Here is a 25317-nt window from a genome sequence, read left to right as displayed (position 1 = left end):
TTTTTATCTCATAATTATGACTTAGGTAAGTCGAAATTTTGACTTTTTATCTCATAATTATGACTTAGGTAAGTCAAAATTTTGACTTTATCTCATAATTATGACTCACTAAGTCGAAATTTTGACTTTTTATCTGATAATTATGACTTACTACATCAAAATTTTGACTTTTTATCTCAATTATGACTTAGATAAGTCGAAATTTTGACTTTTTATGTCATTATTATGACTTTGTAGATCAAAAAATTTTTTTTGTACTGGCAGAAACGGGCTTCCATAGTTTTCTCATCACATCCATAGCACTGCGCAGTAAAAAGGCAAAAAGCAAGTGAGCTGAGAAGACTGAGAGGAGGGACTGGTGGCTTGGAAGAGGGAGGTGGGGGTGATATTAAGAGGCACCACTTGCCGCATTGCTACCACTTGGCTCCCAGACGTTATAGAAAGGAGGGAGAAACGAGGCTGGGGTGGTGCTGAAAATGGCCAAATTTCTAAAACAATATACCCACCATTTACTGTGATGTATGTATAGCTGTATGTAGAGCTTTATGATCCTATGGAATGGTCAGCAGGTGACTAGAACTGTAACTTGTCTATTTCAGAGGCAAATTTAATGAATGTTTAAACAATGAACTCATCAACTATGTAACATGGAATTGTTATGGAAAGTGAGCACAGTAATGCATCACATGTCCTAACTGCAGTCTCTGCACTACCTGGTTAACTTGGCAGTGACACAGGAGCTGTGAGACAGCTGTCACAGGAGACAGAAGCAGGGAAGACAAATTCATAATCTTACCTGACTCAACCTATTCCCCCCAGTTGGCTAATTTATTAGAGTGGCAATATTTTGAAAAGTATGCTTTACCCCAAATGCTATTAGCACTTGACAGGGATCCTGTAAAATCCCATCAGATCACTAGTCTCTGTTATGTTGGATGTATGATCTAAACTGCAGGACACAGTTGTGATATCCTTGGATTTATCATGTGATTTCAGAGTTCAGTTCATTCGGTAATATTGTAGGTGTTGGTAAACATGCCAGATACAAGTATTAAAGAGATAAATGTCATCTGAACTCATTTATGCATTTTGCCTCCTTGCGCACTTTAAATATATTAAATGTATAACGGGCAGATAAGCTCAGTTGAAGGATCTAGTTAAAGCTAAACTGAGGATTTTGCTGGTACTCAGACTGGTGTGTATTTCTGCATTTGGAGAGGTTTAAAGGTGTATTTACATTTTGAGACCAAGTCAGCCATCCTCCCTGTTTGTCATGCCTTCAGGGATCACTCACAGACATACTGTCTAAAAAGCATCCATAGGTTTGTCTGACTCTGGCAGGAGAAAGGAAATTCACCACACAAGGAGCTGTCTTCTCAGTGGTCAGGCACAGCACCACTTGATCCAAACCCAAGTTTCAGATCGAAGCCTCTGTCGGTTATTTTTCATATTGTTTTTCCTACTGCAAACTTGAGCTGCCATGTCAGCCCTTTTTTAACCTCAGCCAAAGAGAGACACCTGGACTACACCTCCTTATCCGCTCTTTACAATCTGTTTCCCTCTTGTTTGTACCTGCTGTCCTGCCTCCTGTCTCAGGATTTCTTTCTGCTTGTCAGTCATGGAGTATTAACTGGGGCATTTGTCACATGCCATCTCTAGCCATCTCTCCTCTTTTCTCTCTTTTTCACACTCACTTTCTCTCTGACCTCCTTTTTTCCCGTCTCTGCTTCCCTCTGCCTCATTGTTGGTTCTCACTTGCTTTTTATGTCTCTTCTTCCTTTCATGGCTTTCCTCTCTAGAACCCTCCCTTCCCTTTCTCTCTCCTGTCCTGCAGTTCTTTCACATGGCAGCTTGCTCTGTCTTTGCCTCTGTTTGGCTAAGCAGCTTGAGCTGCGTGATTTGTTTTCTGTGGCAGCTCTTTGAACTTTCACTGTGAGCCTGTTGCTCAGCAGAAGGGGAACATTACAAATAACAAACTCCAGAGCACACCGTTCCCCTGCCTCCGTCCTTGAGGAAATATGACATTTTCCATGCCAACCAGGTTTTATAGCACTGTAGCCTGAATTCTTCCTGTGACTAATACAACATGAAAACTCAGGAAGTTTGAATATTTGAGACAAATATGTGCGGCACACTCAGTTTGTCCCCCGCTCTGGAGGAAATGATGCAACTTGTAGCTATGGTGTCTTGGTTAGTTGAAGCCAGGGAGGTGTGGCTAAGGCCTGAAAGTGAAAGAGCCATTGATTCACTGCTTCCTTCATTCTAGTCCAGAGCACCTCCAGGTTGCCTGCCTTTTAAGTGACTTCTTGTCCCCCCCACACAGAGAGGACAGTTTATTATGAAAAGTCTTTGCATAAAAGAAACATTTGCCTCTGAAAGAAAAATATTCTTTGTCTTATAAGATCCTTGCTTATATGGAAGCTGATGTTTCTTTGTGAAATGTTGATTCTTAACAGCCACATCTGTGTCAGCAACAAAACAGGACTGAATATGAAAAGATTTTATTCAAACAGTTTTGACATTTCAGTTAACTTTATTGCAAATGTCAGGAACTTTGCTCATACCACATGACAGACACAACAGTCAACACTACATTCAAATAGAACCATTTCATAAATTGTGCAAACACACTAAACACACTGGGGGATTAACACAGATTATGCAAAATCCCAGAAATTGTTACAAATTTACAACTTTAGACTCTAAAGTTTTTGAGCTGAAGAGCCAAGTGTGTGAATTGTTTTTGTCTTTATTTTAGAGATGGCTGCAGAGATTACCACACCACGAAATCTTCTACATTTTCAGCTGGTTGTCCTAAGCAATGTCAAGGTGTAGTTTAAGTGCCTTAGATTTAGTGTTACTTATTTATCTACTTTATATTTCATGTGTATTTTGTGGCATTCATGTGGACGGCAAAGTAAGAATTTCATTGTACAGGGAAACACGTTTCCTAACTGTGCATATGACAAACACTTTGACCTTGACCTTTACCACTGTAATGTCAGCAGTGGTGATGATGCCCGCCAACAATTCACTGTAAACTGATTTTATACCAACAAATACAATTTTACACAGCACAAATAAGAGTTATGGTAAAGTAGTAATGCATTTAAGAAGTACATTTCCTAAAGGTGGTGGCATTTTTTATGGTGGAGTCGTGGTTGTCACCCTCTCAGTAGAGAAGTAGCCCCAATGTTTCCTTTGCTTGGTTCTTTCACTTTTGTTCTGCTTTAAGAAAGCTGAAACTTGCACAGGACGTGAAGGGAGTGTTAAACAAGACCCCATGTAAATGAACACACTTTCTGTTCACTGTTTAAACAGCAAAAAAGGGTAGACAGAGGAAATAAAAGAATAAAGGAGGAGGGAGAAAAGTGGAAGAGGGGACATGCGGAGAAAGAGAAGGGGGACGGGCTCCAACACGTGACTTTTGTCCATTGACAGATATCTCGGGAGGCAGAGCAATAGTCGCTCGTAGCAACCGGGCAAAGTCCCAGGAGTGTGTGTGTGTGTGTGTGTTGGCACAGTTGAATGAGCAGCTTGTGTATCTGGCAAAATTCCCTGGCAATAAGAAGGGCTGTTCATAGGAATTCATGTCCGCCTGTAGAAAGTGTGTACTTTAGAATATGCGACCACTTGACCGAACTCTCCTCTCTGATGTTTCTCTCAGCTTATAGGATACTGCTCTCTCAGGCGAGGAAAAAATTCTTGGTTCAGTGAAATTCTAGTTTCATTGCTGTTGGGGGAGGCTTGTTCATGTCTCTCTTCATACAGGCCCTCACTTTTCTTTTTGCTTTTCAGTTTGACATAAATATCTTCTTTCCTCTTCAGAATCCGAGTTAACTTTCATTCAGTTTCCTGACCAGTGTTTGAAACTCCCTTCACACTCTTCAGCTGAAGATGTGTGCTGGGATTCATTCACTATAGCTGAATGTGACTTCACTGAATAAGGCATTTCAGTCTGTAATCTGCACTAAGAATGTGATCAGATTCAGCTGTGGCCTGGCTTACAGCTCCACATCATCTTAGCAAAAGCAATCAGTCAAGAATAAGCTACATTTTAGCACAGGTTTGTTCCCTGTTTATAGTCCTTTCTGCTGTTCCCTCAAATCTCCACAAAGAGTGAAGAAACAACAGTGTTGGTCAGTGTTTCTGGTGGATAAAGTAGCTTGTTATCTTAACAGTAACATGAAAAGGTTTCTGAGGTTTTTGTTTGTTTTTGATGCAGATTTTATCAAGTTAGCACAAAAGGCCATTGTTCAGTGTCCATTAGGCTACTGTGTGTGTGTGTGTGTGAGAGAGAGAGAGAGTGCAATGGAAAGACACAACAGTATTTGTTTTACATTGAAGCAAAGCCTTCTCTACATCCATCATCTTCTTCTGTCATCTCTTTGTTCTTCCATTTTCATCCTTTTGTTCCTCCTTTTGCTTTGAACATTTTGTTTTTCTTTCAGTATATCCTTCTCCTGCTTCCTCCCATCCTTACATCCCCATTGATGGTTTGGCACTGCTGATGACCTTGAGTGCTGCAACTCAAGGTTACGGTTGACTTCCTTGTCTGTTGTGGGAGAGCCACTTCTATCTGAAAAACAGTGCTGCATTAACATAATGTCATCTTTAATATATTGTAAAATATATCCATCCATCTATACTGCTTATTCCTGAATAGGTTCACAGGGGAGGCTGGAGCCAACCCCTGCTGACACTGGGTGAGAGGCGGGCTAGACGCTGTACAGGTTGCCAGTCTATCACAGGGCTGATGCTTAGAGGCAGACAATCACACACACCCACACCCACTGTTATGGGCAGTTTAGCGTCACCAGTCAACCTGAGCTGCATGTCTTTGGACTGTGGGAGGAAGCCAGAGCACCTGGAGAGAACCCAACCCACGCAGGCACAGGGAGAACATGCAAACTCCACACAGAAAGGCACCGAGTCGACTGGTGCTCAAATCCGTAACCTTCTTGCTGTGAGGTAGCATCGCTAACCACTGCACCACCATGCTGCCCTTGTAAAATGTCTTTAATATATTATTCAATATTTAATATATAAACCTTCTTCACACATCCAGAAGAAATTTTGGCTCAGGACATACTAAGGCCTATTTGTTCATTATTTTGCTGACTTGACGATGTATACACTTGTGGTCTTAACTTTACTGACTCAGTACTTTGATATCTAATCAACTACTTCACTGGTTGTCCTTCTTTGGACCACTTTTGGTATAGTAGGTACTAGTCACTGAGGAATGGGAACACCCCTCAAGACCTGCTGTGTTGGAGATGCTCTGACCCAGTCATGGAGCCATCACAGTTTGGCCCTTTTCAGTCACTCTGATCCTTACGTTTGCACATTTTTCCTGCTTCCAGCACATCCAGTTCAAGAGCTGACTGTTCATTTGCTGCCACCTCTTGATAGGCACCACTGTAAGCAGATAACCAATGTCATTAACTTCACTAGCCAGTGGTTTTATTGTTGTGGCTGATCAGTGTAAGTGGATTATGTGCTCTCTGACTGAAAGCTACAATATGCTATACAGTACAATCCCAGAAGATGTCCCTGAACTCGGCATTAAGTCCAAGTGAAACACGCTAATGATTTATAATGTCGTAGTACCAGTCAATCACGTGCTGTGCTGACGCAGTTTCACCAGGAACTGTTTTTGGTTTAGATGGACTCATTTCTCTACAGCATGACTGATGAGAATCCCCAGCAGACTTGTCCACAGCTTATTGATGGTGTAATGGTGTCAGCCTTCAAATGACAAGATACCATGTACAGTACTTGCAGTCTCCAGATGATCTTCTAAGAAAATAGCATTGAAGTTTAGTGGATGGGGCTTTGCTTTCACCAATTCCTTGAGGAAAACCTGTGAATATACAGATTTAAAACTGAAAGGGAGTGTTTGAGAAACTTAGACAAAATCCTTATCATAGGATTGTATTCATGTGAAGTGAAAATGCCACATCTCGGTGTTAGACTGGTACAGAGAGAGAGTTTTATTCAGATGCTTGTTTATATTTTAGACAAACAGAAAAGCTTTATATGCTTGGCTCTTGCAGTGTAACCAGATGTTTTTTTCAGTGTTGAATATTATCAGTTGCTTTTCACCTTTTATAGAATGAATTAAGGCCTTGAGATAAAAACAAAATAAGATTTCAGTGCTACTCCGAAGCTGTGATTGAGTAAACAGAGCAGCTGAGAGATGGTGCAGAGGTGCAAAGGGAGAAACCATACTCAGTGTGGCTGGGTAGCTTGACTTTTCAGTTTCTTTTAAAGGAAATGTTGAGAGGAGATGCAGAGGGACAGTGCAGTAGCTCTGGTTTGACTGTTGGCTGTCAGGTGGTGTAATGTGGGAGCAGCTTTCCAGGACAGAAAATGGCAGATTTGGTTTGTACTGTATGTGTGAATATTAGCTCCCTCTGTAGCCAGGGGGTGGTGTTCTCTGAAACGGGTTAACATTTCTATTCTGGCATTTTCTCTGCCTTTATTCATTTCTGTGAAGTGGTGCACTTGAAATGTCAGGTGTTTGGATCTTGTTGATAGACGGGCCTTATTGGTTGCTATGCAAACTTTTCAGGTATCCAGAGAGCTAGTAAGTGAACACTTCTGTTTTTTTTGGCATTTTGTAATTGCTGCACTGTCATTCACTGTTGAATGGTTACAGAAGATGCTCTTCTTGGTATGTCATAACACTCTTGTTGGTGTTCTCCACTGTTACTGTTATGAGGCATCCAGGTACCTTAAGACATAACAATTGCAACATCGAGGGGTCAAACACGGCAGTGGGTCACATGACTCGTGTAGCTTCATGCAGTTCCAAACATGACTCAGATTCATTGTTTTCTGTAGGGAACAGTGGGATTTGGAAAGCAACAAGTGTGGACCCTGCAAAAGCTGCCACTTTACACAAGATTTAAACTCTTTTAGGCATCCAGTCAATGAGATGATAATTAACATCAAAGATTTTATCACCTGTAAAACAAAAATGTTGTTTACATGATACAGTGCCCATGAGTAAAAGTACATATGGGGAGACAGCTCGCTCATTTAAAGAGAGTATTAGGTTACACAGGAGCACCATCAGGAGAAATTATGTTGCTAATCCTGTTGCAAGACATTTTAATGAGTTAAAACACCCTGTGTCATCACTTTCTTTCACAGGCAGAGAGGCAGTTATGCCTGGAGTGAGAGGTGGGAATACTCATTTCTTTAGGAAAGAAAGAGAGGCATCCTGGATTTTTGACTTATTTAAAAGTTTATTTCCAGGAGGTATGAATGAAGATTTTACTTTTAATCAGTTTCTATAGTGGGATCTAGTTGTTTTGTGTGTGCTCATGGGCCCTAGTTGTGCACCCTATTGTTTCACTTGGCTTGATTTTATTTTGTTTTGTGTTATCTCTCATATATGATGCCACCTGTGTCGATTGTTGGACACACCTCTTGCCCCTTTGTCACTTTTGACCCTTGAATGTGATTGGCCTATAACCACATTACTTATGTGCATGTTTTTATTGGCCGACATGTATGAGTTTGTTTGTGGTTGGCTGTTTTTAAAGGAACTTTTTCTGTAGTTGTACTATTTATGGAACTCCTGGTTATGTACCTTTAATAGACCCTGACGAAAGCTCTATGCTGAAACGTATTGCTAGACTGTTTTTCCTGTTTGTGCACCTTGACAATGGGTGAAACTGTGCCACTAACCTATGCTACATCAAGTTTTTAAAATAAAAATAAATCTGTTCTGACAGACCTCCTGTCAACAAACACAGGAAGCAATAAATGTAATATCTTAGTATTACGATGAGGCTCAAACAAATCACTCCTGTCATGGCAGCTGAAAACAAGGCTGCCTATGAACTACGGTTTATAAATTTTCTGCCTAAAGCCAGATGGCCCCTGGGGGCCCGCAGGGGTGCACAAGCTAAGATCTGGCTGCAGTGAACCAAAACCATGCTCTGTGTTTTCCCAGCTTAGCCGGCCAGGGGGCTCAAGGAACAATAACAACATGTTCTGGGATCACACATGCTGCTCTGGAGACTCCCTGGGAAACTTGACGAGGCTAACGCAGTAGAAAAACAATATTGGTTATCATATTTCTATGAGCGGGACTGTGTGAGGGATGTCTGTATTTGGTCATCCCATTGTAGGTGAGCCACACTCAGGTCATTGTGTGCCCAAAATATCACCTCCCAAAGAGTTTTCAAAATGGCTGCTACACACTGTGGTGCTGCGTGGGGACAAACAGCTCATTAGCAGTCACTTGGTTTTTCAGCTGCCCCTTGCCTTCCTGCTAACATGCTTACAACAATGATCCCTGTACTGCTGAATTATAAATGAGCCCTAACTGCTGATCATTGTTGGCTTCTAGTCTTTCAATCTTCTGTTACCTACCTGAAACATTCGTGGGCTTAAGTTTCTTTCCTAAACTCACGTTTCACCCATTAAGTGATGCTGCTAGCAGACCACACAGACACTTGGATGCCAAACATGGGTTAGCTGTCAGACATTGCTCAGAGTGGGCAGTGTGTTGAGTTTTGGTTTCTTTTAGACAGTTTACATTCTTCGTCACCGCCTCTTCTTCCCCACTTTCTTCTGTTGTCTCTGTTAGCTTTTCTTCCTCTCTATCTCACCTTCTGTCTGTCACTTGGTGTCACACATCCTCTTGCTTGAAGACACAATCTTTGCTTGGGCCTTTGTTGCTCTGTCAGCTGCAGTGACCGCTGATAACGAGAGGGGATGTCTGTGGAGGAGACAGCAGAGAGAAAGGGGGCAGACAGGAGGCTGACTGTCACTCCATATGTGCTGGAGCTGATGGTGTGATAGGGGACATCAAGTAAAGAAAGAGTCACAAATTAAGCACATTTCTGTACCTTAAGTGTGTGATTCTCTGGGGTTCAGCTGAGGTACTTAATTGGTGAGGTTGTGTTTGGGAATGCTGTTGGCGATTTGAATAAATCTCTGTGTGTTTAAGCCTAAGACAGTAACACCCTCTATTGCAAACGTGGGTGTTTGAACAAATGGAATTTGTTTCAGCCAGCAGCCTAATCTGTCTCACCATGCACTTATCATCCAACCACTAACAACCACATGATGCTCGCTCCTCCCTCTGGGTCCATTTTTGGTGCAGATAGTCAACATATCGCGCTCCAGCTGGAATGATCCCTTGAAAGTGATTCAATGGGTTAATATCAGTAGATTGTTCGGCAAAGCCGGCAAATTATTCTGTCCGTTAGTTAAACCAGCAGTTATCGATCATCATGAGTTTGAATGATTCAGAGTTGGCAGGTAGATCAGAATGTTAATATCCTGGATTATTTCGACAGTGCTGTTGATATCACACCCTAACAGCATGTGACAAGTCAAGAGGTGACTCTGTTTTTTCCTGCACTGTCTGTTAAAGTTTGTGGTAGTTTATTTCCTTTGTTTAGGCCAGTTTAAGACTGACATGTTCTTTTTATATATCTGGTTCTAAAATGTCTTCTGGCATTTTGAGTCAGACATGCTCAAGTTGCAGCAGATGCACCTCAGCAGTATCGGCATGTTACTGATGCTCAATCTCTTTCTGTCACTACTTCAGTTTTGACTGAGCCTTCATCTAGAAACCAAATCTACTCCTACTCTATTCTACATTTTATGCTTTGCAGTCCAGACATTATGACACCACATATCCTCTAGTTTGTCCTGCCAGTTGTAAAATCAGTGTAAAATCAAACTGCAAATGTGTGTTAATTTTGCCACAATATTACCCATTTAAACTGCTTCCACATCTGCCAAGTGTTGTACATCTGCACCCAAAGAGTCTGAGACAAAATTAAGGTAATAGAAAGCTGCAGTTTTACGAGAGGTTATATAATATCATTGTATCTTTATAGTGATAACACAGGCTTCTGAGGATCACTGGCAGCAATGTATCCAATAATCCAATCCTCTAAGAGCTGAGGCATTTGTTAAACATTTACTAGGCCTTGTGTGTTGCCAAAATCTGCTCTACAGAGTCTGAAATGAGATAAAATTAGAAACATTACTAACCAGCTCATTGCCTCTGGACAGTGATGGCATAAAGCATATTTTTACCCTTGTTGTTGCTCTGTTGAAAGAACCTGTTGTACTTTCACTGCCTACATTGTGTCCCAATTGTCCAGCATCCATGTTTGCTGAAGGCAATGTTATTGTTGCAAATCAGTCGGCACTGTAGTAATGGTAGCTTAGTTTGAGATGGAAGAGGGTCTGTTTTTCAGAGCTCACACTGGGGTTGCTAAACGGTGTTTCTCATTTTTTATTTTTCCTCTCCCTCTTGTGATTCCAGGAAGGACGCGAGCAGTATGAGCTGGCTGCGACCTCGGAGCAGGGCGGCAAGAAGAAGGCGAAAGGGAAGAAGAAAGAAAAGGATATGGATGAACTGAAGAAGGAAGTGGATATGGTGAGTGGTTCAGCTTCACCTTTGTTTTTCACTCCGTTCTTTTGCCTCAGAACCTCCTCCTCGGATTGTCTGCTCTCTCCTGCTCCTCCCTCCTGTGTTGGTTCTGTTTCTTCTACCTCTTCTCCCCACACACAAAACCTAAAATATCCTGCAGTACTAAACTGTCTTAATTTTAGGTGTCACTGCAAGGTGTGATATCTGAAATTTGGCTTCTCCTTTTATCTTTGTCTACTTGTCCTTTTCCTTTTTCTACCCAATTATTTCTCTTGCTCTTCTTTTCTAGATTCATTGCTCACTTACCATCTTCATCCTGCTTTTGCTTTTGGTTCCCTTTTGTATCTTCTTCCTTTCACCTCACTGTCCTTTGTTATCATTTATCCTTTTTCCTACACTGTGGATGTTTCTCTGTCATTGTTGTATTTCTGCCTAGTGAGAGGTATTCCTTTTAAAATAAAATGTCAGCGCACACTGTGCCATAAATGTCACACGCGTACACAGACAAACACTGGATTGAACTGATGCTGCCTTCTTTTTTCCTTGCAGGATGATCACAAGCTGACCCTGGATGAGCTCAATCGCAAATATGGAACAGACCTCACCAATGTGAGTGGAGTGGATGTGAGAGGAAAATGTGTTGTGTGTCTGTTTTTGTATGCACTAAATCTAAAATCTCTCTCACCTGCAGCTTTAAAAGTCACACTAAGTTTGGTAGCAAGTGTTTTAGCCTACAAAGTCCGGCATCATAATGTAGTTTTGAAAAGAGTGTTTTGGTAAAAGTATCTTCATATATTACAGAGATCAAATAAATGTCACATCAGCTGCATGCTGGCTGCTGTGTGCCACCAACTTCCATTTTCTCCTCAGTCTGCCAGCTGACATTCAGCTGATGAATGATTTATGAGGATTAGATGAATTCAACAGAGGACTTTGTTTAAGGAGGGAGGAGATCTTCTCTCACATCATGAAGGAAGAGTCGCTGAGGGTGTGATCAGCCACTACAGGCTCAGCTCTCCCAGGGTTTATTAAACAAAGAATGTTGCTTGAGAGAAGAGGAGGTGGATGGAGACAAAGGGAGGAGGGACAGTGATAGATACATGGTTTTTCTTATGTCATTGTTTATTGCTAAAGTCTTCTCCAGGTATCTATGGAAATTTGGGAGTCTCCTTTCCAAGAAATGATTTGCTTGTACAGTAGTAGGCATGAATGATTTGCCTGTTTGCAATTCTTTTTTGGCATTTTGCTTTTTTATTGATACTAGACAGTCTAGAAAAAAAAAACAGAAAACAAAGGTAGAGAGAGGTCCCTCGCATGTTGGTTATGTGGTATCCACCTTAACCATTCAGCCACAAGCTACCTCATGTAACGTGTCTAAAGCATGCAGAATCCTTTAATGTCTTTAAGTCATGCTTCCAACCCCCAACCAACTCGGTCACACTCCAGCTAGCCCTCTCTCCTCATGAAAATGTGCTCCTGGTCATGCAGGAAGGATCAAGGAGAATAGTTAATCAGTCTTTCTAAACTGGAGTCTCCCAGCTCGCTGTGAGCATGCGTGCATGCATGTGCAGCAGTTGTGAATAATTTATTAGCTGCAGAAGCCCCAGTTCCCTGATATCTCATGTCTATTTCACTCATCTTTCTCCTCTCCTTTACCTTCACTTCTATCCTTTTCCTCCTCTTTTTCTGTTTGTTGCCATCTGAAGCAAAGGGCTCAGGTTTTCTGTTGATGCTGTGTTGCCAGGCAACTAGTGGCGCCTACAGTCCCCCTGGACTTAAATAAATGGCTCTGAGTTGTCTGTGTGTGGCAAAGGATATGCTTAAAATCTGGTTGCATCTATAATTAAAAATGGTTGAAATCATTTATTTTAGTTCTAATTAAAAATGGATGTCTGACTTTCAACTTGTCAGCTATCATCTTAGAATATCTGGCCTGAGAATCTGAAGTTTTATCAGAAATTGTAATCTTTTCCCCTCGTATCAGGGTTTGACTAGTACGAAGGCTGCTGAGATTCTGGCCCGTGATGGGCCCAATGCCCTCACTCCTCCTCCCACCACCCCAGAGTGGGTCAAATTCTGCAAACAGGTAATATCAGCTTTGTTTTAAATAGCACACTTGGGCTATTTAGCTTCTGTGCTAATGTAGCCTCAGTTTCCTTATTTACAAGTTTCCACAAATTAAGAAGACAAATATGCAAATTTCAGACATAAAATTAGTAACTCTCATGCTGTTCTGTCTTCGTTCAGATGTTTGGTGGTTTCTCCATGCTTCTCTGGACTGGTGCCATCCTCTGTTTCCTGGCCTATGGTATCCAGGCTGCATTGGACGAGGAACCTGCAAATGATAATGTAAGAGAAGGTTTAAGATAAATATTTATTAATGTCTTGATGTGACAGTATGGTACAAGGCTTAATCATAGCTCAGTGTAAAACTTCATAAATAACAAAACATCCTTGGTACTTATGGTTCAGGATGAGGAGGCTCAGTAGAAATTGTAGTAACAACACTGTTATCTAAACTAGACCTCAACCACTAATACCTTGTGGAAATCTAATTTGCTGTTCACAGTTGTACCTGGGTGTTGTACTGTCTGCTGTCGTCATCATCACTGGTTGCTTCTCCTACTACCAAGAGGCCAAGAGCTCCAAGATCATGGACTCTTTCAAGAACCTGGTTCCACAGGTGCCCCTTATTTATATATGTACCTTCCTTTTGTTGTAATTTCTGTTTTGCCAATAATGAGAAATATACTAATAACACTAGAAATTACTATATAATGCTTAACTGAAGCCATATCGTTACCATGTCAACTCTTAATTATAGTATGTTAATTCAAGGTCTCACCCACGCTGGCATACAAAAAACAAGAGAGTCCTCTTGACATCAGAATTCATTATCTCTTCTGAATAATATGGAGGCTAATAATGAAAATCATTTTCATTGTGGAGGTGGAGGCAAATGAAGCAAACGGCAAAGAAGGCCACCAGTCACACTTTCCTTTTTCTGTCTGTCTCCATCATGTCTTGTCTCATAGCAAGCCCTGGTTATTCGTGACGGTGAGAAGAAGAGCATCAATGCTGAGGATGTGGTGGTTGGAGATTTAGTGGAGGTGAAAGGTGGAGACAGGATCCCTGCTGATCTGAGGATCATCTCTGCCCATGGCTGCAAGGTGGGTGCTCTCGTGACAAGCTGTTTTCTTCTACATAGGACCCATATTCAACCTAAAACCATTTCAGGGTTACAGAATTCATTCAGTGTGCTGCAGCGCTTTAGTTGGCACTTTATTATCATCTCAAGCACTTTTTTGTTTATGTTTCTAACATTTAATTATCTGAGATTACTGTGTGACTGAAGTAGAGCCACAAAATTGCCCTTTTAAACGTCTGCTTTGAAAACTATTTCAGTGCATGGACTCATGTGACTAGCAGTGGTCTTACTATGGGAACAAAAAGCTGTGTGATCAATTTCCGGCTAAACTCGAAGCCCAAGAGCAACACTTGACCCAGTTGTACCTTAATGGTTTTCCAGCAACCTCTGTGTCATTCACTGTTGCATCTTGCTACCTGCCTCTGCATCTTTCAGGGTTACTTTTGACCTGACTTTGCCAACTGCTCCTCAATATCTGCTTTAATCACAAAGCAAAGGTTAAGAGTATAGGAGAAAGTTTCTTTACCCCACCTGAGAGAAACTTTGTGGCAGCTCTCTTCTCAGTTTTTATATTTTCTTTCCTGAGGCTACTGTAGCCACATTGATTTTCTTTTTTTCCATTAGTTACAGTTGATGTCTCATTTCTCAGGTGGACAACTCCTCTCTGACTGGTGAATCTGAGCCACAGACTCGGGCTCCTGACTTCTCCAATGAGAACCCACTGGAGACCCGGAACATTGCTTTCTTCTCTACCAACTGTGTTGAAGGTATGACTGGATACATCAAAGCCTCTCAGAGATGGGGCTTCATTTTATCTGCACTTCAGAGACTGTGTAGTGAATATTTTGTTTAAAAACAAAAACACCCTTGCTGCAGGAACTGCCCGTGGTATTGTGATCAGCACTGGAGATCGCACAGTTATGGGTCGTATCGCCACGCTAGCCTCAGGGCTTGAGGTTGGACGCACCCCCATCTCCATTGAGATTGAGCACTTCATTCACATCATCACGGGCGTGGCTGTCTTCCTTGGTGTGTCCTTCTTTGTCCTCTCCCTCATCCTTGGATACTCTTGGCTGGAGGCTGTCATCTTCCTCATTGGGATCATTGTTGCCAATGTGCCAGAAGGTCTCCTGGCTACTGTCACTGTGGGTTCCAGTGTTTCTTATGAATTAAAGGTGGAGTTATGGACCCAAAATGATGACTCTGCTCTTAACTAACTCAAGCAATCCCACCTCTAGGTGTGTCTGACTCTGACTGCTAAGCGTATGGCCAAGAAGAACTGCCTGGTGAAGAACCTGGAAGCTGTGGAAACTCTGGGCTCCACCTCCACCATCTGCTCGGACAAGACTGGCACCCTGACCCAGAACAGGATGACTGTGGCCCACATGTGGTTTGACAACCAGATCCACGAGGCTGACACCACAGAGAACCAGAGCGGGACCTCCTTCGACAGGAGCTCAGCCACCTGGACTGCCCTGGCCAGAGTTGCTGGACTTTGCAACCGTGCCGTCTTCCTGGCTGAGCAGAGCAACTTTCCCATCCTGAAGGTAGGCTTGTACTTTTTACCCTCCTTTTCCCTGCTGTTATTTCACTTCTGTTACTTAAATGAATAATATGAAATGCTAAGCCACCTCAAATTCATTGTGTAATGTTATTAGGGAAATTAGTAGCTCTTAGAATGACAAACTAAAGTCTTACCTTTTATCCTTTGTTCAACGGCATGGAAGTTTTTTGTGATTTTCTTTAGTTTGTGTGCTCATTACAGGGGTAGGATTTAGAAGTCCTGTACTGCTGACTCATGGGCCCTTTTCAAACTGTTTGAAAATTAGTAAAACCAAACAAGCAAGAGCCCCTGACTGTGAAGGCCATAGCATATAATTCACACCATTTTCATACTCGCCAAACCAGTCAGTGACCCCTCATGCCCTTTGGATCGGGGAACTGTCATCCTGGAAAAGACTACTCAGTAGTTCAGGGTTTTCCTTTAATTTTTTCACCTGTCTGTACAAAAATTTACAGGAATAGGAAACTACATGCAACTACAGCCAGCTTCATGATATGTCAGCAATAAATTCCCTTGTTAAAATTGAGAAAATAAAAATAGGTGGATATTCAAATGATCTTTTTTCTCTCTGGTAGAGTGTATTTCGGTATAATTATGTTAATAATGAAACACTTTATATCTGTGATAAAGTCAGACATTCCAGTTCTGTAATTTTAGTTTAACTTCCCCCAAACACAGTTTGTCTCTCAGCTCTTCTATGGAGTCGGGTCTCTGGTTTTCATTCTGTGTCAAACTTGCTGACGTGTGTATCTGAGTGTTTGCGTGCTAATCACCTGTAAATGTCTGGCTGGCATCATGGCTGTAATTACCAGTCATTCTCTTAATAATCATTATTTTCCCTCAGTGTTAGAAGAGTGAAAGGAGGGTAAACATATTGCTGCTGGTATCAAGGCCAGTTCATTTTCCCTTCATGGCCTGCTTCCCAAACTCATCTATACACACTACATAAAAGTGTGTACTATGTGGACTGAGACAGAGAGTTTGTGTTAAAGTGTGGTCTACCAAGTAATTATTCATCCTATCCTACTGAGGATGTTGGTTACTCAGACCAACAGACTGCATGAAACAACCAATATTTGACTAAACAAAATGAAAATGTAGCTTTGGTGCCTGTGATTACTGCTCTCTGCTCTCCATTTTCCTGCACCAGAGAGATGTTGCAGGTGACGCCTCTGAGTCTGCTCTGCTGAAATGTATCGAGCTGTGCTGTGGATCAGTCCAGGAAATGAGAGAGAAGAACCCCAAAATTGCTGAGATTCCATTCAACTCCACCAACAAGTACCAGGTGTGAAGTCCGTCATATTTTAATCATTAGGTCATGGAAACAACTTGGGTATTTGTTGTTTTTAGGTGCCACTATAGAGAAATTAATTTCTGAAAATTCTGGAAATGTCATGTCAGGATATTTCCACCTCATATTAATAGTTGATCCATAATGTAAAGGGAAACCTTTGGAAGAAATCTTTGTGACTTTTAGGAGCATTTTGTGCTTTAGTTAATTAATAAGTAGACACAGTAAATTATTTCCTGATAAGCCTTTTAAATCAACTTCTCATGAAGTTTCTTTTTCTTTTGTCATGTTTACAATCTTGAATTTTTAATAGTTCCTTCATTTTCTTTCCTTTTTGATCCATGTTGTGGTTGAAAATGAACACATACTATATGAAAGCATGCTGTACTTTGTCTTATGTGCCATCAGCTCTCCATTCACAAGAATTCTGCACCTGAAGGGGAGACCAAGCACCTGCTGGTGATGAAAGGAGCCCCAGAGAGGATCTTGGACCGGTGCTCCACTATCATGATGCAGGGAAAAGAGCAGCCTCTGGATGACGAGATGAAAGATGCTTTTCAGAATGCCTACCTGGAACTGGGAGGCCTGGGAGAGAGAGTACTGGGTAAGGATGGACAGCCACTGGGGATGAAATCCAGGAAGTAATAAAAAGAGCTGAGATTTGAATGACTACAGAAGAAAAAACATTTTACTACAACAGTCTCCTTGCCTTTTTCCCCATCAAGGTTTCTGCCATTTCAACCTGCCTGATGACCAGTTCCCAGAAGGCTTTGCTTTTGACACTGAAGAGGTGAACTTCCCCACTGAGAAACTTTGCTTCATTGGCCTCATGTCCATGATCGACCCTCCTCGTGCTGCTGTGCCTGATGCTGTTGGTAAATGCAGAAGTGCTGGAATCAAGGTATGAAAATACACATCGTTTTTGTAGTTGACATAAAGCCATCTTCTTCAGTTTCTGTTGTCCATAAAACATGTTGGCTCATGATTTTGTATTGTGAAAGTGTTGAGTCACTGAACTCATCGGCACAAATGTCCCTGCTCCTAGGTGATCATGGTCACAGGTGATCATCCAATCACAGCTAAGGCCATTGCTAAGGGTGTGGGTATCATCTCTGAAGGCAATGAGACCGTTGAGGACATTGCCGCACGTCTGAACATCCCAATCAATGAAGTCAACCCAAGGTACTAACTTTCCTGAAAAACCTGATAACTTGAAAGAACAGAGATAAGACAAATTGACAATAGTTTTCACGGAAACAAAAATCAGTGCTGCATACTGAGGACCCCAATGACATATTCTGGGTCTATCTGTTATTTCATTTCATGCCATTGATATGTCTCTGATTTAGCCCAGTTGCAAAGTTCTGTGTTTTCAATCATCACCACAGAATTAAATTCCAATATAATTTCCATCTTGATCTGCAGAGAACTGTGTGATAAGTCCTACATTACATGTATCTGAGTGAGTTGACTTACTGGCTCTGTATCCCCTTAAGAGATGCCAAGGCCTGTGTGGTCCATGGTGGCGACCTGAAGGACCTGACCTCAGAACAGCTTGATGACATCCTGAAGTACCACACTGAGATTGTGTTTGCCAGAACCTCCCCGCAGCAGAAACTGATCATTGTGGAGGGCTGCCAGAGACAGGTAGAAACAAAACGAAGACGACAGGGCCACTCGGCAGCATCTGTACTCCTGTTTTACAGTTTGGCAAACACAGCATGTGCACCTTTATTATGTAAATGCATGAGTGAATATTTGATATCCTCTAATGCTTATTTATGGTTATTACTTTGCTCTGATGACTAAGTTGGTAGAATAATCAACTATAACATCTGTCAAGCTGTGAGCTCACCCGGACACATGAATATTCATGAGTGCACCAGGGGCAGAGGGAACTCTTTGTAGTGTTGTGTGGACTACAGAATCATTCATTTAAATGTTTTAATTTTGGTCTTATCAAGGGTTATATGCTTCTGATAGTGTCAGATTCATCTCTTGGATTTTATACTTAAAAAAGAAAAAAACCTGATTGTTTATATAGATGCTGCTGAAATAACCTGATTTAATACACTGTAATTGTGGCTGTCTATCAGTGGAGTCCCAGTAGCTGTGTTGTCACTGGTGAGCAAAGTGCAGGTGAAAGTCAGTCAGAAAGTTGCAGAACCAGTAAACATAATGCATTCCACATGCTTCCTAGAGGAGGAGTGGGAGGGGGATTATTGATGGCTTGGTGCTGACATTTCATCTAATGAGCCCAGTAACAATCTAGTGTCTTAGTGACTCACATACTCTTGGTTGAACTATTTGCAGGGTAGCATTAGTCGACTGCTGAGGTTAAATTAATTTCCTTGTTCACTCAAATTTGCTGCAACAGGTAGAATGAATTATGGTTTGTACTGGAGCACATAGCAGCAATAAGTATTTATAGCGACTTCTGAGAACTGACTGCCTCATTCTTCACAACAGCTTTGATTGAGTGGGCAGCCCAGATATTATACAAAAATTATTTTTCTATTTCTGGAAATCCCTCCGATTTTTATCTGTAGCCAGTGTACAACAGTTTTGCCCAGAATACTAGCAGTATTACTAAGCTGTCTCTTACTCACATTCTTATCAGACCCGTCTGTACTGTCAAATAAAGCAGATCTGCCCAGATATCTTTTGGAAAACTGAGGCTTTTCTTTCACACAACAGGAAATTATTCTGTGTGATGCAATAAAATAGAAAATGGAAATGTCACTCAAAAGCAAGAATGGTGACCTTTCTTCTCAAATGTGTTTTTATTTATTTTTTAATAGTTTTCATCTCAGCTGAAGACAGAAAACTTATTTTTTATCAGATTAAGGGAAGACAGCACTCATACATCTTGATTCATTCATTTTTCTCTCTCTGAGTCTAATTTCCACACACAAGCATTAGTGTTTCCCTCAACACTGTCCTCTTCCCTATCTGCAGGGTGCCATTGTGGCTGTGACAGGTGACGGTGTGAACGACTCTCCAGCTCTGAAGAAAGCTGACATTGGTGTTGCTATGGGGATCGCTGGGTCTGACGTCTCCAAGCAGGCCGCTGACATGATCCTGCTGGATGACAACTTTGCCTCCATCGTTACTGGAGTAGAAGAAGGTCGTCTGATCTTTGATAACTTGAAGAAGTCCATTGCCTACACTTTGACCTCCAACATCCCTGAGATCACCCCATTCCTCCTCTTCATCATCGCCAACATCCCTCTGCCCTTGGGAACAGTCACCATCCTTTGTATTGACCTGGGAACTGACATGGTAAAGATAAACACATTTAGTAATCATGAAAAATCTGCAAACTTTTATTTTTCTGATTCTAGGTTTGCTCATCGATTAGTGCTGTTCCCTGTCTCCCAGGTCCCTGCCATCTCCCTGGCTTATGAAGCAGCAGAGAGTGACATCATGAAGAGACAGCCCAGAAACCCCAAGACAGACAAGCTGGTGAATGAGAGGCTCATCAGTATAGCCTATGGACAAATCGGTAAACCTTAGTCTTGAGTTAGATAATACATTTAGATTTGCCTTACTGTAATCAAACTAGAATCAGGAGTCTGCTGTCCATGGTTCCTTCGTGGGGTTTTCTGGAAAGTATCTGGGTGGCCCAAGATAACTAGAAGAGCTGCGTGTGCTAGAAATAGGCTTATACTGATAGAGAACTGGAATGTATGTGTGCCTGTGTTGTGAGTGATGACAGAGCCTTGCCACTGGCTTTGATTTTTCCCTCTTCGGTGATGGAGCCAAGAATAGGTTGTTAATCTCCTGAACTTCGTGAACTTCCTTATAAGAGCAAAATACAGGCAAACAGGTTTTTGGAACTAGTTTTACATTTATTGAAGTCGAAATGACAATATTTTTAAGTCATATCTGTTGAACCTCTCACTTTGAACTCTTAAGTGTTCTAATGAGAGCATGTCCCAGGCCATAAAAACATGTTTTTGACCAGCCTGAATGTTTGGATTCTGAAACTATCTCTACTAATTCTCCTATTGTGTGTCAAAATTTAAAGTAATTAATTGTATTTTTATGATGTATTAGTCTAATTATTTCAAAATGTACTAAAAGACAGCTAAATCATTTTTATTGTCTTCTGATTTTTCTGAAGAGAAACCCTAATCTCATTTATATCTTGACTCATTTATCCATCTAACGACAATTGGTTTGGTCCTGAAAATCCCCCCAGACTGGCTAATCAAATATACTGAATCATGCATTTTCTCATTCATCAAATTTTTTTTAAAAGACCACAAGGCCTATTTGGTTAATTATTCATTTATTGATCCCTAGCTTAATGTCAAACTCTAAATTAACTGCATTTATTCATTCAGTCTGAAACGACTAAAGCACATTTTATCATTAATCAAAAAATAATTTTTTCTACTGCCATTTGTTGATTTGTTCACAGCATAACTCACAAAGTTATGAATGGATTTTGGTAAAAAAAATTTTGGACAGGTTGGGTGTGGCCCAGGGAACAAGCCATTATGTTTGGTTGTGGATCTGGACCATCATCACAGTCCACACTTTTTTAAAATGGCATTATGGGGAGACTTTGCTGCCTTGGTTGAGGTTTGTGCTCTCCATTGTTGGGGAAGCTACTTTGAAAGCTTTGCAAGCTACTTCACATTGGAAGAAAATGGACTACAGCAGAGCTAGTTGAGGGAGACATTTAATTTGGTTAACTACAGCTACTTGGGAAAAGTAACTCATGGTACTTTGAAAATGATCTATAATACAGAAGAGTCATATCAGAAAACAATGCCTCAACTGAGTTTACTGCAAAAACCCTACTATTCATATGAAAGTGCAAGGGATGTCAACTTTGGCTCAACAGTCAGACACCTACTTTCTAGAAACTGGAGTCCAGGTGGGGGTACTCCACCAAGCAAAACACCATGCAAAACAATTCCTCTGAACATTAATCACTTCTCAAGACTAACTGATGTTGAATATTTTCAAGTGTAGTTTTACACATTCAGATTCGGAACATAAATTATAGCCAACTATTTTTCACAGGAGAGCTGACAGTCGAGGTTCTCCTGAGACCTAAACCGGTCCTAAACTAAACAATGCCATCTGGGCTTTTCACAAGGATAAAATTGCAAGGCAAAAGTAATTTAGCTACTCAAATCACTGTGCAGATCTGAATGTAGTTCAACTACCAACAAGCTACTGCAACATGTAATTAAACTACTAGTTCACTACTCCCCAACACTGGTGCTTTCTGAGTCATGTAGTGTTTGATTCTGTGACTCACTCAAATGTAGTTTGGTGATGGATACATGTTTTCGCTTAGTGTCGTCATCCAATCACATGTCTTTCCTGCAGGTATGATCCAGGCGCTGGCAGGTTTCTTCACCTACTTTGTCATTCTGGCTGAAAACGGCTTCCTTCCCTCCACCCTGCTGGGCATTCGAGTGTCCTGGGATAGTAAACACGTCAATGACCTAGAAGACAGCTATGGACAGCAGTGGGTCAGTAACATTTAATGGACAGACCATGAGAGAAGATTATAATGTGGCCATCACCACCTGGTATAAGTTTTCTGATGTGTGTTTTTTGTCAGACTTATGAGCAGAGGAAGATTGTGGAGTTCACCTGCCACACAGCCTTCTTCGCCAGCATCGTCATTGTGCAGTGGGCTGATCTGATCATCTGTAAGACCAGGAGGAACTCTGTCTTCCAACAGGGCATGAAGTGAGTATAAGACACCCACTGTTAAAGCACAGTCAATCTCCTCTACCAGCTCTTGAGTTGTTTGAATCTGAGCTGTGGATGTTCCAACCCTCTCCTCTTTGACGTCTATCTTGAATTTGTTTCTTATGTGGGTCTCAAGATTTTCTTTCCCAAGGTTCTAATTGTACCCCTGTGTGTTTCAGGAACAAGATCCTGATCTTTGGGTTGTTTGAGGAGACTGCCCTGGCTGCCTTCCTCTCCTACTGCCCAGGCATGGATGTTGCCCTCAGGATGTACCCTCTCAAGTGAGTAAAGCACAGAAACTCCACTCACTATCCACCAGTAAGCCATGTGCATATCCAGGTGATTCTGTGATTATGCTTACTCCACCCACCACATGTTGCTCGTCCAGGCCTGGGGCTCTGGATCAGTTTCTCATCTCTTTTCTGTGTGTGTTTTCTAGGCCCAACTGGTGGTTCTGCGCCTTCCCATACTCCCTACTTATCTTTATCTATGATGAAATCCGTAAGCTGATCCTCAGACGCAGCCCAGGAGGTGAGCCCAGAATCTTCCCTACATCTCTCTCTCCCTGCAGTTGTTTTTCTGCACGCTTGTGCCTTTTCCTCTTGTTTTCCCTCTTTCCTGCCCTCTGCCATGTGAATCATTTTTAAGCTTGGTGAGGGTGGAGAAACTTTAGAAGCTCATTTCTCTCACCTGTGCTTGCTTTTAAATAAAGTATAAATTTACCCAGGAAGTTGCCTTTTAACCTCTTGTTTTCTCTCCTTGTGTGTCCAGGCTGGGTGGAACGGGAGACCTACTATTAAAGACCCATCAGTCCAGTCAGCTCGCGTTTTCTCCTCCACTCCCGTCTTTGCATGAATATTGTCTTGCTGCTCGGAATAAAATTTTAACCTCTGTGGACAAAAAATTGGAACGTGTTTTTATATTAGGGAATGCTTGATACTACTATTAGACAAATACTGAGATGATGGTATGTGCTGATGATGATGATGATGATGATGTTGATAAATGATAATGCTAATAATGACATGAACACTGAACATTGACATGACTATGCGTGCCTTGTTTCTGAAACAGGACCAATTTTATACATGTTTTTAACAGTTATAAACGTTCAATAAAAATGCGCTCGAGTCAGGTCCCACACGTATCATGTGCTCCTTTTGTTGTTTGTGTGTGTGTGCTCCTTAGCTCAGGATCATAGATTCAATCACGTTATTGGCTTTTTCTTTTTAATACTCAACTGCAGAGCTTCTATTTACAAAGATTTTCAGATAACTTTTGTTTTTATATTAATATTACAGATAAAACAGCTGTCTTAAGAATGTGACCACTGACTCTCCAGCCACTTTATTGGGTACACCTGTACAACTGTATGAAATTCAATGCAGCACTTCTGCCTTAACATCTGTGTTTATGAAGCTCAAAATGTTTATGGTGAAATTGTCAATGGATAAATTTAACTATATGTTTACTATTGATGTCATTGTAGTGGTTAAAAACAAAGGTGATTTGTACTGGACTACATTATATTCAGAGGGGTGTCTATATTATTGTCCTCCCCAGCTACATAATATAAGAGGGTCAGAATATTAGGAACCCCTCTGAATTGTACAGGTGTACCTAATTAAGTGGCTGAGTGTAGATGGATTCATTGAAGCTACTGCCTTCGGTACTTTGTGTTTCTTATAGTTAATAGCACAAGGCAGTAACTGCCTTTTTAGGTCTATATGGATATGGAGATACATTAATTTTCTCCCTTTCTTTTCAGCATGTGGGATGATGATCATAATTTGAGTTAAACTGAGGAAAAATCCATTCTTAGTCCTAATTAAAGATTCCTCCAAAAATAGAGGATTATGGACCCATATCCTCATTTTCATTTTCTCTTACCATTTAAGGAATACACTAATTTCAAAGTAAAACCTGTCCACACTTAACTCTTCTACATTCAAGACATACAGGGGCAGAACTAGAAAATTTTGAGAGGGGTGGCCAGGCTGGGGCACAGACTCAGAGAGGGGTGGCACATTTGAAAAATATGTAAAATAAACCCCTAGTTCTATGAAATAAACCATACATCCAACTGTTTATTTTGGCTGCACTCCTTAGGTACAAGTACTCCACAACACCATCCCTGGACAAATTAATGAATGATATAAAATTTCACCAAATTTTGATTTAATATAATAAATTCAATTTGAAATTATCTCACCAATATCAATTATAAAGCACCAGAAAAAATGTTAGTTGTATTCAAGGCAACAATTTGTTATATATAAAAATCCCCACTCACCCCCCACTTTGGGGTGGTTTTATTCCTTCCTTGAAGCTCGGGTCCTCTACCAGATGTCCGGGAGCTTGAGGGTCCTGCGCAATATCTTAGCTGTTCTTAGGACTGCACTCTTCTGGACAGAGATCTCAGATGTTGTTCCTGGGTTCTGTTGGAGCCATTGTCCCAGTTTGGGGGTCATAACCCCCTATTACCACAGGGACCACTTGTGCCTTCATCTTCCGCATCTTTTCTAACTCTTTCAGTGGTTAACACCACTGACTTTGGTACAGAAGGTTGGGGGTTCGAACCCCGGTCAGGGCGTGGTCAATATCCAGCCTGGGCCCTTGGGCAAGATCCTTAATGCTACCTGCTATCTCATTGGTAATGAGAGTTGGTAATGTCGCCCGGGTCAAGAAGGTCCGCGTCAGGTGTTGAGGAACCAGGGCAACCTGATGAGAAATGGATTACTGGAATGAGACATTCATGGACAAGAACAGGGAACTATTGGAATGCTACTATACAAGTAACCCCAGCGAGCAGGGTTACATATGGAGGATGTGGGACCTATGGAGATACATACAGATATATATATATATATATCTGTATGTATGTATGTATAAAAAATGTAAAATGAATATGGAAATATTGTATTTAGCAAAAATATTCAGTGACATTTTAACGTCTAGGTTTAAACTCTATTTTAAGCTTTCAGGAATTTTCCCTGGCCTGCATTCACATTCATTAAGCAAAGGGCCACTGATTACCACCTGACTTTGAATATCCGATGGTTAGTAATTATTTTTGTGATTAATTCTCCTTTTAAAATAAACATCCTTGGTAGAAACACCTAATTTGTTTAAATACAGCAATTTATTTATTAATGAGCAACTGCATTCTCTACTTTTAC

General features: G+C 41.2%; 1 protein-coding gene across 1 annotated transcript in view; it reads left to right on the top strand.

Moving 5' to 3' along the window:
• Nucleotides 1-23281, top strand: part of LOC109971968 (sodium/potassium-transporting ATPase subunit alpha-1) — a 32659-nt gene extending 9378 nt beyond the window's left edge. The window contains exons 2-22 of the mRNA XM_020620542.1: nucleotides 10307-10420; nucleotides 10964-11023; nucleotides 12399-12500; nucleotides 12662-12763; nucleotides 12984-13097; nucleotides 13450-13584; nucleotides 14212-14329; nucleotides 14439-14707; nucleotides 14801-15109; nucleotides 16277-16411; nucleotides 16826-17021; nucleotides 17143-17318; nucleotides 17463-17599; nucleotides 17914-18064; nucleotides 19376-19699; nucleotides 19799-19922; nucleotides 21767-21912; nucleotides 22005-22135; nucleotides 22318-22419; nucleotides 22578-22669; nucleotides 22910-23281. Coding sequence (XP_020476198.1) covers nucleotides 10307-10420; nucleotides 10964-11023; nucleotides 12399-12500; nucleotides 12662-12763; nucleotides 12984-13097; nucleotides 13450-13584; nucleotides 14212-14329; nucleotides 14439-14707; nucleotides 14801-15109; nucleotides 16277-16411; nucleotides 16826-17021; nucleotides 17143-17318; nucleotides 17463-17599; nucleotides 17914-18064; nucleotides 19376-19699; nucleotides 19799-19922; nucleotides 21767-21912; nucleotides 22005-22135; nucleotides 22318-22419; nucleotides 22578-22669; nucleotides 22910-22938 — 3066 coding nt within the window. The 3' untranslated portion in view covers nucleotides 22939-23281. The remainder of the gene's footprint in view (nucleotides 1-10306; nucleotides 10421-10963; nucleotides 11024-12398; nucleotides 12501-12661; nucleotides 12764-12983; nucleotides 13098-13449; nucleotides 13585-14211; nucleotides 14330-14438; nucleotides 14708-14800; nucleotides 15110-16276; nucleotides 16412-16825; nucleotides 17022-17142; nucleotides 17319-17462; nucleotides 17600-17913; nucleotides 18065-19375; nucleotides 19700-19798; nucleotides 19923-21766; nucleotides 21913-22004; nucleotides 22136-22317; nucleotides 22420-22577; nucleotides 22670-22909) is intronic.
• The last annotated feature ends 2036 nt before the right edge of the window (nucleotides 23282-25317 follow it).

This window comes from Monopterus albus, unplaced genomic scaffold, assembly GCF_001952655.1.
Source record: "Monopterus albus unplaced genomic scaffold, M_albus_1.0 scaffold240.1, whole genome shotgun sequence".
NCBI lineage: Eukaryota > Metazoa > Chordata > Actinopteri > Synbranchiformes > Synbranchidae > Monopterus > Monopterus albus.
The sequence above is the reverse complement of the archived record's forward strand: the minus strand, read 5'-3'. Positions and strand labels throughout refer to the sequence as shown.